At 42.5% G+C, this 15,220-nt stretch overlaps 1 protein-coding gene across 49 annotated transcripts in view; it reads left to right on the top strand.

Moving 5' to 3' along the window:
• Ank2 (Ankyrin 2) overlaps nucleotides 1–15,220 on the top strand; it is a 66,660-nt gene that overhangs the window by 26,055 nt on the left and 25,385 nt on the right. For 24 of the 49 annotated variants that reach the window (XM_086834079.1, XM_086834078.1, XM_086834104.1 and 21 more), the window contains one exon: nucleotides 1–15,220. This exon is cut by the window's right edge and continues 14,858 nt beyond it. The exons of the other annotated variants lie outside the window; for them this stretch is intronic. In XM_086834079.1, coding sequence (XP_086690205.1) covers nucleotides 1–15,220 — 15,220 coding nt within the window. 49 annotated transcript variants of the gene reach the window in all.

Below are 15,220 nucleotides of genomic sequence, written 5' to 3' on the forward strand. Positions count from 1 at the left end.
AGCACTTCAGTGTTCATAATGTAAAACCCGAAACCTTTACAAGAACAGATGAAACTGATAAGCTGCTTCATAGTGTGGTAGCTCCCCCCGATATTCCGAAAATGTACTCACCAGACACTACCTCATTTACAGAAATGAGTACAAGTAGTCAAACACCGAAGATGACAACCACAACGACCTTAACAGCGCAAGTAGATCGAACCATAGTTGACTTGACCATCCCAGAGAAAGATAAACCAGAGCTTCCGCGAGAGAAGTTACCCAAGGATCGGTCACCAGTAGATATAGATGCTGAAAAGGCTGCCAGTGATAGGGAGTACTTAGAGCAGATTATGGGCTGTGGTGATGTTAGACGCAAGGTAATGCGTTTGGAGAGCAGCGGCAGTACAGAATCATTGGATTCGAGTGTCAAGCAAACGGCTGTGATACCCAAGTATATTGGCGACAATGTGCCGGTGGTGCGAGAGGTGGTGCAGAGCATCGAGGATAAGATCTGCAGTACAATGGTATCGGCCATTCCTTTCGCCGTGCAGAAGCGGCAGCCTCACGAAGATGACAAGGAACCCAATGTAGTGGAACTGGAGAAGCAAATATTAACGCCAGCGGACTTGGCTCTGGATAAGTTAATCAAGTGCGAACTGCCGACAGAGGTAGTCAAAATTTCGCCCATCGAGTCCATGGAACATGTGAGCCTTGGCTTAAAAGAGATTGAGGAGGAAGTTTGCGAGAAAGTTTGTGAGAAGCGTAAGGCCTTTGAGGTGGCTGAAGACTTATGTGAAACGGAAAAGACTTTAAAGGAACAGGTAATAGGATTAGGCAGGCAAGTAGAATTGGTACCTGGCAAGATTTTAACTGAAACTATTGAAGAGCATAAAGACTTAGGGGATAAGGAAGCCATTGACTCATTGCCAAGGGTGAGGGAAGTAGTGCAGGATATTGAACGCAGATATCCAGTCTCGAGCCTGGAGGCCAAGCCGTTTAGTCCACGAACCAAGTCAGCTCAGGACCGTAACGTGGATGTTTCCATTATAGAGCAGCAAATTTTAAGCGATGTCGATCTGATTTTAGATGGGTTAGGCTCAAAGCGCGTTCCGGAGCAGAAAGTGCACTCACCCGTTTCGGCTATGGCCAAGGCGAGCGACAGTATTGAAAACCTCGAAGACGTCTGTGAAAAGAAGTGCTCTAAGCGCATAATTTCAGATATGGCACAGGCCAACGAAGATCAAGAAAACACGGAAAGTGTACTAGAAATTGACGACGTCAAGTCGATCACAGCCAAGTTCCTTGACCATGAGTCTACCAAAGTCCACGTAACTGAAAGTATTCATGATTTTGAGACTAATAGTATTGTTCGCGAAGGCTTGACAGAGATTGCAGAGAGTCAAATTAGATTATTAAAAGAATGTGATAAGCAAGAATTTCCAATAGAATCGACTAAGAACATTAAACTTGTAGAATTTCCTAAAATTGCACACACCTTGGAACGATTACATTCCATTTCTAAAACAGACATTGATCACACAAAGGAGTTTGCCCACGAAGCCAGTGAATTTGAGAAGAAGTTGGATAACCTAGTTGACCAGTCCTTAGCACAGAAGGAACACAAACTCGTAGAAAGGAATACATCTAGCAAATTTCCAACCCAAGATGATGTAATCCAGCTTGAGGGCCTCCAGCATTCGATCTCGAAGACCACTGAACTGGTTTCAATGACTGAAGATGCACACACTAAATTTCCATCCGATGGGAAGCCTAAAATTATTTTAAAGCAAATCGACAGCGATAGTGATGAAGAGTTGGATAACTTTAAGAAAATTGAAAAATTAAAACTTCTTAAAATTGAGAATATATCAAATACAATATTAGTTAAAGATACTGAATGTACTCAACAAAGCACAATTTCAAAGTTTCCAACAGGAAAAGTTGACACGTACAGCCAATTGGGTGAAGAAGAACAGCTTCAAACAAAAGATTGGCCTACGGGTCAGACCAAATCTACTAACCTAGAATCTCCCACTAGTTTAATAAAACCTTTACCAAAAGACTACTCAACCGATGAAAGCGACAAAGAGTTTCCAATTTCCAAGCCTCAAGACAAGACTATTGGTCAGCCCGCTCCATCCGCAACTCCCTTCACCGGCGTTGGTGACAAGTCTCCATTTAAAGAAGAAGTTAAGCCTACTGTTTCAATTTCCAAAGTAGAAGAAAGCTCAACAACATTTTACTCAGACAGCACTAGTTTCAAATCAGTTAGTATCATTAAACCATCAGATCCTTTCTCAAGTTTCCAAGGTGACAAAATTGGGGATAAATCTCCTCTTAAAGAAGATGACAAACCTAAGCCCATTGACGTTAAGGATGACAAAGCCCCTACTAAACTGGACGACAAACCAAAATCACCTCTCAGCGATGAAGAGTTTGGAATTCCGAAGCCCCAAGACAAGACTGTTGGTCAGCCAACTCCATCCGCAGATCCCTTAAGCGGCGTTGATAATAAATCTCTTCTGAAAGATGAACTTAAGCCTATAGTTTCAATTTCAAAAGTAGAAGAAAGCTCAACAACACTTCACTCCGAGAGCACTATTTTCAAATCAGTTGGTATAATTAAGGCATCAGATCCTTTCTCAAGTTTCCAAGGTGACAAAATTGGGGATAAATCTCCTCTGAAAGAAGATGACAAACCGATGCCCATTGACGTTAAGGATGACAAAGCCCCTACTAAACTGGACGACAAACCAAAGTCTCCTCTTGATTCAGTAAAACCTATTCAACAAGAACACTCGGACGATGAAAGCGATGAAGAGTTTGGATTTCCCAAGCCGCAAGACAAGACTCTTGGTCAGCCAACTCCTTCAGCAGCTCCCTTTAGCGGCGTTGATGATAAATCTCTTCTGAAAGAAAAACTTAAGCCTACTGTTTCAATTTCAAAAGTAGAAGAAAGCTCAACAACAGTTCACTCTGAGAGCACTATTTTCAAATCAGTTAGTATCATTAAACCATCAGATCCTTTCTCAAGTTTCCAAGGTGACAAAATTGGGGATAAATCTCCTCTTAAAGAAGCAGACAAACCGAAACCCATTGACGTTAAGGTAGACAAGGCCCCTACTAAACTGGACGACAAACCAAAGTCTCCTTTTGATTCAGTAAAACCTATTCAACAAGAATACTCGGACGATGAAAGCGATGAAGAGTTTGGATTTCCCAAGCCGCAAGACAAGACTCTTGGTCAGCCAACTCCTTCAGCAGCTCCCTTTAGCGGCGTTGATGATAAATCTCTTCTGAAAGAAAAACTTAAGCCTACTGTTTCAATTTCAAAAGTAGATGAAAGCTCAACAACACTTCACTCCGAAAGCACTATTTTCAAATCAGTTGGTATAATTAAGCCATCAGATCCTTTCTCAAGTTTCCAAGGTGACAAAATCGGGGATAAATCTCCTCTTAAAGAAGCTGACAAACCGAAGCCCATTGACGTTAAGGATGACAAGGCCCCTACTAAACTGGACGACAAACCAAAGTCTCCTCTTGATTCAATAAAACCTATTCAACAAGAATACTCGGACGATGAAAGCGATGAAGAGTTTGGAATTTCGAAGCCCCAAGACATGACTGTTGGTCAGCCAACTCCATCAGTAGCTCCCTTTAGCGGCGTAGATGATAAATCTCTTCTGAAAGAAGAACTTAAGCCTACTGTTTCAATTTCAAAAGTAGTAGAAAGCTCAACAACACTTCACTCCGACAGCACTATTATCAAATCAGTTGGTATAATAAAGCCATCAGATCCTTTCTCAAGTTTCCAAGGTGACAAAATTGGGGATAAATCTCCTCTTAAAGAAGCAGAGAAACCGAAGCCCATTGACGTTAAGGATGACAAAGCCCCTACTAAACTGGACGACAAAGCAAAGTCTTCTCTTGATTCAGTAAAACCCATTCAACAAGAACACTCGGACGATGAAAGCGATGAAGAGTTTGGAATTCCCAAGCCGCAAGACAAGACTCTTGGTCAGCCAACTCCTTCAGCAGCTCCCTTTAGCGGCGTTGATGATAAATCTCTTCTGAAAAAAGAACTTAAGCCTACTGTTTCAACTTCAAAAGTAGATGAAAGCTCAACAACACTTCACTCCGAAAGCACTATTTTCAAATCAGTTGGTATAATTAAGCCATCAGATCCTTTCTCAAGTTTCCAAGGTGACAAAATCGGGGATAAATCTCCTCTTAAAGAAGCTGACAAACCGAAGCCCATTGACGATAAGGATGACAAGGCCCCTACTAAACTGGACGACAAACCAAAGTCTCCTCTTGATTCAATAAAACCTATTCAACAAGAATACTCGGACGATGAAAGCGATGAAGAGTTTGGAATTTCGAAGCCCCAAGACATGACTGTTGGTCAGCCAACTCCATCAGTAGCTCCCTTTAGCGGCGTAGATGATAAATCTCTTCTGAAAGAAGAACTTAAGCCTACTGTTTCAATTTCAAAAGTAGTAGAAAGCTCAACAACACTTCACTCCGAAAGCACTATTTTCAAATCAGTTGGTATAATTAAGCCATCAGATCCTTTCTCAAGTTTCCAAGGTGACAAAATTGGGGATAAATCTCCTCTTAAAGAAGCAGACAAACCGAAGCCCATTGACGTTAAGGATGACAAGGCCCCTACTAAACTGGACGACAAACCAAAGTCTCCTCTTGATTCAATAAAACCTATTCAACAAGAATACTCGGACGATAAAAGCGATGAAGAGTTTGGAATTTCGAAGCCCCAAGACATGACTGTTGGTCAGCCAACTCCATCAGTAGCTCCCTTTAGCGGCGTAGATGATAAATCTCTTCTGAAAGAAGAACTTAAGCCTACTGTTTCAATTTCAAAAGTAGTAGAAAGCTCAACAACACTTCACTCCGACAGCACTATTATCAAATCAGTTGGTATAATTAAGCCATCAGATCCTTTCTCAAGTTTCCAAGGTGACAAAATTGGGGATAAATCTCCTCTTAAAGAAGCAGAGAAACCGAAGCCCATTGACGTTAAGGATGACAAAGCCCCTACTAAACTGGACGACAAAGCAAAGTCTTCTCTTGATTCAATAAAATCTATTCAACAAGAATACTCGGACGATGAAAGCGCTGAAGAGTTTGGAATTCCCAAGCCGCAACACAAGACTCTTGGGCAGCCAACTTCATCAGTAGCTCCATTTAGCGCCGTTGATGAAAAATCTCCTCTAAAGGAAGCAGACATACTGAAGCCAATTGACGTTAAGGATGACAAAGCCCCTACTAAACTGGACGACAAACCAAAGTCTTCTCTTGATTCAATAAAACCTATTCAACAAGAATACTCGGACGATGAAAGCGATGAAGAGTTTGGAATTCCGAAGCCCCAAGACAAGACTGTTGGTCAGCCAACTCCATCCACAGCTCCCTTTAGCGCCGTTAGTGAAAAATCTCCTGTAATAGAAGAACACAAACCGATGCCCATTGACGTTAAGGATGACAAAGCCCCTACTAAACTGGACGACAAATCAAAGTCTCCTCTTGATTCAGTAAAACCTATTCAACAAGAATACTCGGACGATGAAAGCGATGAAGAGTTTGGAATTCCCAAGCCCCAAGACAAGACTGTTGGTCAGCCAACTCCATCCATAGCTCCCTTTAGCGCCGTTAGTGAAAAATCTCCTGTAATAGAAGAACACAAACCGATGCCCATTGACGTTAAGGATGACAAAGCCCCTACTAAACTGGACGACAAACCAAAATCACCTCTTGATTCAAGAAAACCTATTCAACAAGAATACTCGGACGATGAAAGCGATGAAGAGTTTGGAAGTCCTAGGCCCCAAGACAAGACTCTTGGTCTGCCAACTCCTTCAGTAGCTCCCTTTAGCGGCGAAGATGATAAATCTCTTCTGAAAGAAGAACTTAAGCCTACTGTTTCAATTTCAAAAGTAGTAGAAAGCTCAACAACACTTCACTCCGACAGCACTATTATCAAATCAGTTGGTATAATTAAGCCATCAGATCCTTTCTCAAGTTTCCAAGGTGACAAAATTGGGGATAAATCACCTCTTAAAGAAGCAGACAAACCGAAGCCCATTGACGTTAAGGATGACAAAGCCCCTACTAAACTGGACGACAAACCAAAGTCTTCTCTTGATTCAATAAAACCTATTCAACAAGAATACTTGGACGGTGAAAGCGCTGAAGAGTTTGGAATTCCCAAGCCCCAAGACATGACTGTTGGTCAGCCAACTCCATCCACAGCTCCCTTTAGCGCCGTTAGTGAAAAATCTCCTCTAAAGGAAGCAGACATACTGAAGCCAATTGACGCTAAGGATGACAAAGCCCCTACTAAACTGGACGACAAACCAATATCACCTCTTGATTCAGTAAAACCTATTCAACAAGAATACTCGGACGATGAAAGCGATGAAGAGTTTGGAATTCCGAAGCCCCAAGACAAGACTGTTGGTCAGCCAACTCCATCCACAGCTCCCTTTAGCGCCGTTAGTGAAAAATCTCCTGTAATAGAAGAACACAAACCGATGCCCATTGACGTTAAGGATGATAAAGCCCCTACTAAACTGGACGACAAACCAAAGTCTCCTCTTGATTCAGTAAAACCTATTCAACAAGAATACTCGGACGATGAAAGCGATGAAGAGTTTGGAATTTCGAAGCCCCAAGACAAGACTCTTGGTCTGCCAACTCCTTCAGTAGCTCCCTTTAGCAGCGAAGATGATAAATCTCTTCTGAAAGAAGAACTTAAGCCTAGTGTTTCAATTTCAAAAGTCGTAGAAAGCTCAACAACACTTCACTCCGACAGCACTATTATCAAATCAGTTGGTATAATTAAGCCATCAGATCCTTTCTCAAGTTTCCAAGGTGACAAAATTGGGGATAAATCTCCTCTTAAAGAAGCAGACAAACCGAAGCCCATTGACGATAAGGATGACAAAGCCCCTACTAAACTAGACGACAAACCAAAGTCTCCTCTTGATTCAGTAAAACCTATTCAACAAGAATACTCGGACAATGAAGAGTTTGGAATTCCCAAGCCCCAAGACAAGACTCTTGGTCAGCCAACTCCATCCATAGCTCCCTTTAGCGCCGTTAGTGAAAAATCTCCATTAAAAGAAGCAGACAAACCGATGCCCATTGACGTTAAGGATGACAAAGCCCCTACTAAACTGGATGACAAACCAAAATCACCTCTTGATTCAGTAAAACCTATTCAAGAAGAATACTCGGACGATGAAAGCGATGAAGAGTTTGGTATTCCTATGCCCCAAGACAAGACTCTTGGTCTGCCAACTCCTTCAGTAGCTCCCTTTAGCTGCGTTGATGATAAATCTCTTCTGAAAGAAGAACTTAAGCCTATTGTTTCAATTTCAAAAATAGATGAAAGCTCAACAACACTTCACTCCGAAAGCACTATTTTCAAATCAGTTGGTATAATTAAGCCATCAGATCCTGTCTCAAGTTTCCAAGGTGACAAAATTGGGAATAAATCTCCTCCTAAAGAAGCAGACAAACCGAAGCCCATTGACGTTAAGGATGACAAGGCCCCTACTAAACTAGACGATAAACCAAAGTCTCCTCTTGATTCAGTAAAACCTATTCAACAAGAATACTCGGACGATGAAAGCGATGAAGAGTTTGGAATTCCGAAGCCCCAAGACAAGACTGTTGGTCAGCCAACTCCATCAGTAGCTCCCTTTAGCGCCGTTAGTGAAAGATCTCCTTTAAAAGAAGCAGACAAACCGATGCCCATTGACGTTAAGGATGACAAAGCCCCTACTAAACTGGACTGCAAACCAAAGTCTCATCTTGATTCAGTAAAACCTATTCAACAAGAATACTCGGACAATGAAAGCGATGAAGAGTTTGGTATTCCCAAGCCCCAAGACAAGACTGTTGGTCAGCCAACTCCATCAGTAGCTCCCTTTAGCGGCGTTAGTGAAAAATCTCCTCTAAAGGAAACAGACAAACCGAAGACATTTGACGTTAAGGATGACAAAGCTTCTACTAAACTGGACGACAAACCAAAATCACCTCTTGATTCAGTAAAACCTTTTCAACAAGAATATTCGGACGATGAAAGCGATGAAGAGTTTGGAATTCCGAAGCCCCAAGACAGGACTGTTGGTCAGCCAACTCCATCAGCAGCTCCATTTAGCGCCGTTGATAAAAAGTCTCCTCTACAGGAAACAGACAAACCGATGCCCATTGACGTTAAGGATGATAAAGCCCCTACTAAACTGGGCGACAAACCAAAATCTCCTCTTGATTTAATAAACCGTATTCAACAACAATACTCGGACGATGAAAGCGATGAAGAGTTTGGAATTCCGAAGCCCCAAGACAAGACTGTTGGTCAGCCAACTCCATCAGTAGCTCCCTTTAGCGCCGTTAGTGAAAAATCTCCTTTAAAAGAAGCAGACAAACCGATGCCCATTGACGTTAAGGATGACAAAGCCCCTACTAAACTGGACGACAAACCAAAGTCTCCTCTTGATTCAGTGAAACCTATTCAACAAGAATACTCGGCCGATGAAAGCGATGAAGAGTTTGGAATTCCCAAGCCCCAAGACAAGACTGTGGCTCAGCCAACTCCATCCACAGCTCCCTTTAGCGCCGTTAGTGAAAAATCTCCTTTAAAAGAAGCAGACAAACCGATGCCCACTGACGTTAAGGATGACAAAGCCCCTACTAAACTGGACGACAAACCAAAGTCTCCTCTTGATTCAGTAAAACTTATTCAACAAGAATACTCGGACGATGAAAGCGATGAAGAGTATGAAATTCCCAGGCCCCAAGACAAGACTCTTGGTCTGCCAGCTCCTTCAGTAGCTCCCTTTAGCGGCGTTGATGATAAATCTCTATTGAAAGAAGAACTTAAGCCTACTGTTTCAATTTCAAAAGTAGATGAAAGCTCAACAACACTTCACTCCGAAAGCACTATTTTCAAATCAGTTGGTATAATTAAGCCATCAGATCCTGTCTCAAGTTTCCAAGGTGACAAAATTGGGAATAAATCTCCTCTTAAAGAAGCAGACAAACCGAAGCCCATTGACGTTAAGGATGACAAAGCCCCTACTGAACTAGACGATAAACCAAAGTCTCCTCTTAATTCAATAAAACCTATTCAACAACAATACTCGGACGATGAAAGCGATGAAGAATTTGGAATTCCGGAGCCCCAAGACATGACTGTTGGTCAGCCAACTCCATCCACAGCTCCCTTTAGCGCCGTTAGTGAAAAATCTCCTTTAAAAGAAGCAGACAAACCGATGCCCATTGACGTTAAGGATGACAAAGCCCCTACTAAACTGGACGACAAACCAAAATCACCTCTTGATTCAGTAAAACTTATTCAACAAGAATACTCGGACGATGAAAGCGATGAAGAGTTTGAAATTCCCAGGCCCCAAGACAAGACTCTTGGTCTGCCAACTCCTTCAGTAGCTCCCTTTAGCGGCGTTGATGATAAATCTCTATTAAAAGAAGAACTTAAGCCTACTGTTTCAATTTCAAAAGTAGATGAAAGCTCAACAACACTTCACTCCGAAAGCACTATTTTCAAATCAGTTGGTATAATTAAGCCATCAGATCCTTTCTCAAGTTTCCCAGGTGACAAAATTGGGGATAAATCTCCTCTTAAAGAAGGTGACAAACCGATGCCCATTGACGTTAAGGATGACAAAGCCCCTACTAAACTGGACGACAAACCAAAGTCTCCTCTTGATTCAGTGAAACCTATTCAACAACAATACTCGGACGATGAAAGCGATGAAGAGTTTGGAATTCCGAAGCCCCAAGACAAGACTGTGGCTCAGCCAACTCCATCCACAGCTCCCTTTAGCGCCGTTAGTGAAAAATCTCCATTAAAAGAAGCAGACAAGCCGATGCCCATTGACGTTAAGGATGACAAAGCCCCTACTAAACTGGACGACAAACCAAAGTCTCCTCTTGATTCAGTAAAACTTATTCAACAAGAATACTCTTACGATGAAAGCGCTGAAGAGTTTGGAATTCCGAAGCCCCAAGACAAGACTGTGGCTCAGCCAACTCCATCCACAGCTCCCTTTAGCGCCGTTAGTGAAAAATCTCCTGTAAAGGAAGCAGACAAACCGATGCCCATTGACGTTAAGGATGACAAAGCCCCTACTAAACTGGACGATAAACCAAAGTCTCCTCTTGATTCAGTAAAACCTATTCAACAAGAATATTCGGACGATGAAAGCGATGAAGAGTTTGGAATTCCCAGGCCCCAAGACAAGACTGTGGCTCAGCCAACTCCATCCACAGCTCCCTTTAGCGCCGTTAGTGAAAAATCTCCTCTAAAGGAAGCAGACAAACCGATGCCCATTGACGTTAAGGATGGCAAAACCACTACTAAACTGGACGATAAACCAAAGTCTCCTCTTGATTCAGTAAAACCTATTCAACAAGAATATTCGGACGATGAAAGCGATGAAGAGTTTGGAATTCCCAGGCCCCAAGACAAGACTATTGGTCAGCCAACTCCTTCAGTAGCTCCCTTTAGCGGCGTTGATGATAAATCTCTTCTCAAAGAAGAACTTAAGCCTACTTTTTCAATTTCAAAAGTAGAAGAAAGCTCAACAACACTTCACTCTGAGAGCACTATTTTCAAATCAGTTGGTATAATTAAGCCATCAGATCCTTTCTCAAGTTTCCAAGGTGACAAAATTGGGGATAAATCTCCTCTTAAAGAAGGTGACAAACCGATGCCCATTGACGTTAAGGATGACAAACCCCCAACTAAACTGAACGACAAACCAAAGTCTCCTCTTGATTCAATAAAACCTATTCAACAACAATACTCGGACGATGAAAGCGATGAAGAGTTTGGAATTCCGAAGCCCCAAGACAAGACTGTGGCTCAGCCAACTCCATCCACAGCTCCCTTTAGCGCCGTTAGTGAAAAATCTCCATTAAAAGAAGCAGACAAGCCGATGCCCATTGACGTTAAGGATGACAAAGCCCCTACTAAACTGGACGACAAACCAAAGACTCCTCTTGATTCAGTAAAACTTATTCAACAAGAATACTCTGACGATGAAAGCGATGAAGAGTTTGGAATTCCGAAGCCCCAAGACAAGACTGTGGCTCAGCCAACTCCATCCACAGCTCCCTTTAGCGCCGTTAGTGAAAAATCTCCTGTAAAGGAAGCAGACAAACCGATGCCCATTAACGTTAAGGATGACAAAGCCCCTACTAAACTGGACGATAAACCAAAGTCTCCTCTTGATTCAGTAAAACCTATTCAACAAGAATATTCGGACGATGAAAGCGATGAAGAGTTTGGAATTCCCAGGCCCCAAGACAAGACTGTGGCTCAGCCAACTCCATCCACAGCTCCCTTTAGCGCCGTTAGTGAAAAATCTCCTCTAAAGGAAGCAGACAAACCGATGCCCATTGACGTTAAGGATGGCAAAACCCCTACTAAACTGGACGATAAACCAAAGTCTCCTCTTGATTCAGTAAAACCTATTCAACAAGAATATTCGGACGATGAAAGCGATGAAGAGTTTGGAATTCCCAGGCCCCAAGACAAGACTATTGGTCAGCCAACTCCTTCAGTAGCTCCCTTTAGCGGCGTTGATGATAAATCTCTTCTCAAAGAAGAACTTAAGCCTACTGTTTCAATTTCAAAAGTAGAAGAAAGCTCAACAACACTTCACTCTGAGAGCACTATTTTCAAATCAGTTGGTATAATTAAGCCATCAGATCCTTTCTCAAGTTTCCAAGGTGACAAAATTGGGGATAAATCTCCTCTTAAAGAAGGTGACAAACCGATGCCCATTGACGTTAAGGATGACAAACCCCCAACTAAACTGAACGACAAACCAAAGTCTCCTCTTGATTCAATAAAACCTATTCAACAACAATACTCGGACGATGAAAGCGATGAAGAGTTTGGAATTCCGAAGCCCCAAGACAAGACTGTGGCTCAGCCAACTCCATCCACAGCTCCCTTTAGCGCCGTTAGTGAAAAATCTCCATTAAAAGAAGCAGACAAGCTGATGCCCATTGACGTTAAGGATGACAAAGCCCCTACTAAACTGGACGACAAACCAAAGTCTCCTCTTGATTCAGTAAAACTTATTCAACAAGAATACTCTGACGATGAAGGCGCTGAAGAGTTTGGAATTCCGAAGCCCCAAGACATGACTGTGGCTCAGCCAACTCCATCCACAGCTCCCTTTAGCGCCGTTAGTGAAAAATCTCCTCTAAAGGAAGCAGACAAACCGATGCCCATTGACGTTAAGGATGACAAAGCCCCTACTAAACTGGACGATAAACCAAAGTCTCCTCTTGATTCAGTAAAACCTATTCAACAAGAATATTCGGACGATGAAAGCGATGAAGAGTTTGGAATTCCCAGGCCCCAAGACAAGACTGTTGGTCAGCCAACTCCATCCACAGCTCCCTTTAGCGCCGTTAGTGAAAAATCTCCTGTAAAGGAAGCAGACAAACCGATGCCCATTAACGTTAAGGATGACAAAGCCCCTACTAAACTGGACGATAAACCAAAATCTCCTCTTGATTCAGTAAAACCTATTCAACAAGAATATTCGGACGATGAAAGCGATGAAGAGTTTGGAATTCCCAGGCCCCAAGACAAGACTGTGGCTCAGCCAACTCCATCCACAGCTCCCTTTAGCGCCGTTAGTGAAAAATCTCCTCTAAAGGAAGCAGACAAACCGATGCCCATTGACGTTAAGGATGGCAAAACCCCTACTAAACTGGACGATAAACCAAAGTCTCCTCTTGATTCAGTAAAACCTATTCAACAAGAATATTCGGACGATGAAAGCGATGAAGAGTTTGGAATTCCCAGGCCCCAAGACAAGACTATTGGTCAGCCAACTCCTTCAGTAGCTCCCTTTAGCGGCGTTGATGATAAATCTCTTCTCAAAGAAGAACTTAAGCCTACTGTTTCAATTTCAAAAGTAGAAGAAAGCTCAACAACACTTCACTCTGAGAGCACTATTTTCAAATCAGTTGGTATAATTAAGCCATCAGATCCTTTCTCAAGTTTCCAAGGTGACAAAATTGGGGATAAATCTCCTCTTAAAGAAGGTGACAAACCGATGCCCATTGACGTTAAGGATGACAAACCCCCAACTAAACTGAACGACAAACCAAAGTCTCCTCTTGATTCAATAAAACCTATTCAACAACAATACTCGGACGATGAAAGCGATGAAGAGTTTGGAATTCCGAAGCCCCAAGACAAGACTGTGGCTCAGCCAACTCCATCCACAGCTCCCTTTAGCGCCGTTAGTGAAAAATCTCCATTAAAAGAAGCAGACAAGCTGATGCCCATTGACGTTAAGGATGACAAAGCCCCTACTAAACTGGACGACAAACCAAAGTCTCCTCTTGATTCAGTAAAACTTATTCAACAAGAATACTCTGACGATGAAGGCGCTGAAGAGTTTGGAATTCCGAAGCCCCAAGACATGACTGTGGCTCAGCCAACTCCATCCACAGCTCCCTTTAGCGCCGTTAGTGAAAAATCTCCTCTAAAGGAAGCAGACAAACCGATGCCCATTGACGTTAAGGATGACAAAGCCCCTACTAAACTGGACGATAAACCAAAGTCTCCTCTTGATTCAGTAAAACCTATTCAACAAGAATATTCGGACGATGAAAGCGATGAAGAGTTTGGAATTCCCAGGCCCCAAGACAAGACTGTTGGTCAGCCAACTCCTTCAGTAGCTCCCTTTAGCGGCGTTGATGATAAATCTCTTCTGAAAGAAGAACTTAAGCCTACTGTTTCAATTTCAAAAGTAGAAGAAAGCTCAACAACACTTCACTCTGAGAGCACTATTTTCAAATCAGTTGGTATAATTAAGCCATCAGATCCTTTCTCAAGTTTCCAAGGTGACAAAATTGGGGATAAATCTCCTCTTAAAGAAGCAGACAAATCGATGCCCATTGACGTTAAGGATGGCAAAGCCCCTACTAAACTGGACGACAAACCAAAGTCTCCTCTTGATTCAGTAAAACTTATTCAACAACAATACTCGGACGATGAAAGCGATGAAGAGTTTGGAATTCCGAAGCCCCAAGACAAGACTGTGGCTCAGCCAACTCCATCCACAGCTCCCTTTAGCGCCGTTAGTGAAAAATCTCCTCTAAAGGAAGCAGACAAACCGATGCCCATTGACGTTAAGGATGACAAAGCCCCTACTAAACTGGACGATAAACCAAAGTCTCCTCTTGATTCAGTAAAACCTATTCAACAAGAATATTCGGACAATGAAAGCGATGAAGAGTTTGAAATTCCCAGGCCCCAAGACAAGACTGTTGGTCAGCCAACTCCTTCAGTAGCTCCCTTTAGCGGCGTTGATGATAAATCTCTTCTGAAAGAAGAACTTAAGCCTACTGTTTCAATTTCAAAAGTAGAAGAAAGCTCAACAACACTTCACTCTGAGAGCACTATTTTCAAATCAGTTGGTATAATTAAGCAATCAGATCCTTTCTCAAGTTTCCCAGGTGACAAAATTGGGGATAAATCTCCTCTTAAAGAAGGTGACAAACCGATGCCCATTGACGTTAAGGATGACAAACCCCCAACTAAACTGGACGACAAACCAAAGTCTCCTCTTGATTCAATAAAACCAATTCAACAACAATACTCGGACGATGAAAGCGATGAAGAGTTTGGAATTCCGAAGCCCCAAGACAAGACTGTTGGTCAGCCAACTCCATCCACAGCTCCCTTTAGCGCCGTTAGTGAAAAATCTCTATTAAAAGAAGCAGACAAGCCGATGCCCATTGACGTTAAGGATGACAAAGCCCCTACTAAACTGGACGACAAACCAAAGTCTCCTCTTGATTCAGTAAAACTTATTCAACAAGAATACTCTTACGATGAAAGCGCTGAAGAGTTTGGAATTCCCAAGCCCCAAGACAAGACTGTGGCTCAGCCAACTCCATCCACAGCTCCCTTTAGCGCCGTTAGTGAAAAATCTCCTCTAAAGGAAGCAGACAAACCGATGCCCATTGACGTTAAGGATGACAAAGCCCCTACTAAACTGGACGATTCAGTAAAACCTATTCAACAAGAATATTCGGACGATGAAAGAGATGAAGAGTTTGGAATTCCCAAGCCCCAAGACAAGGCTGTTGGTCTGCCAACTCCTTCAGTAGCTCCCTTTAGCGGCGTTGATGATAAATCTCTTCTCAAAGAAGA

Source organism: Drosophila serrata, unplaced genomic scaffold, assembly GCF_035046125.1.
Source record: "Drosophila serrata isolate PLE 108 unplaced genomic scaffold, ASM3504612v1 contig_272, whole genome shotgun sequence".
Classification (NCBI taxonomy): Eukaryota; Metazoa; Arthropoda; class Insecta; order Diptera; family Drosophilidae; genus Drosophila; species Drosophila serrata.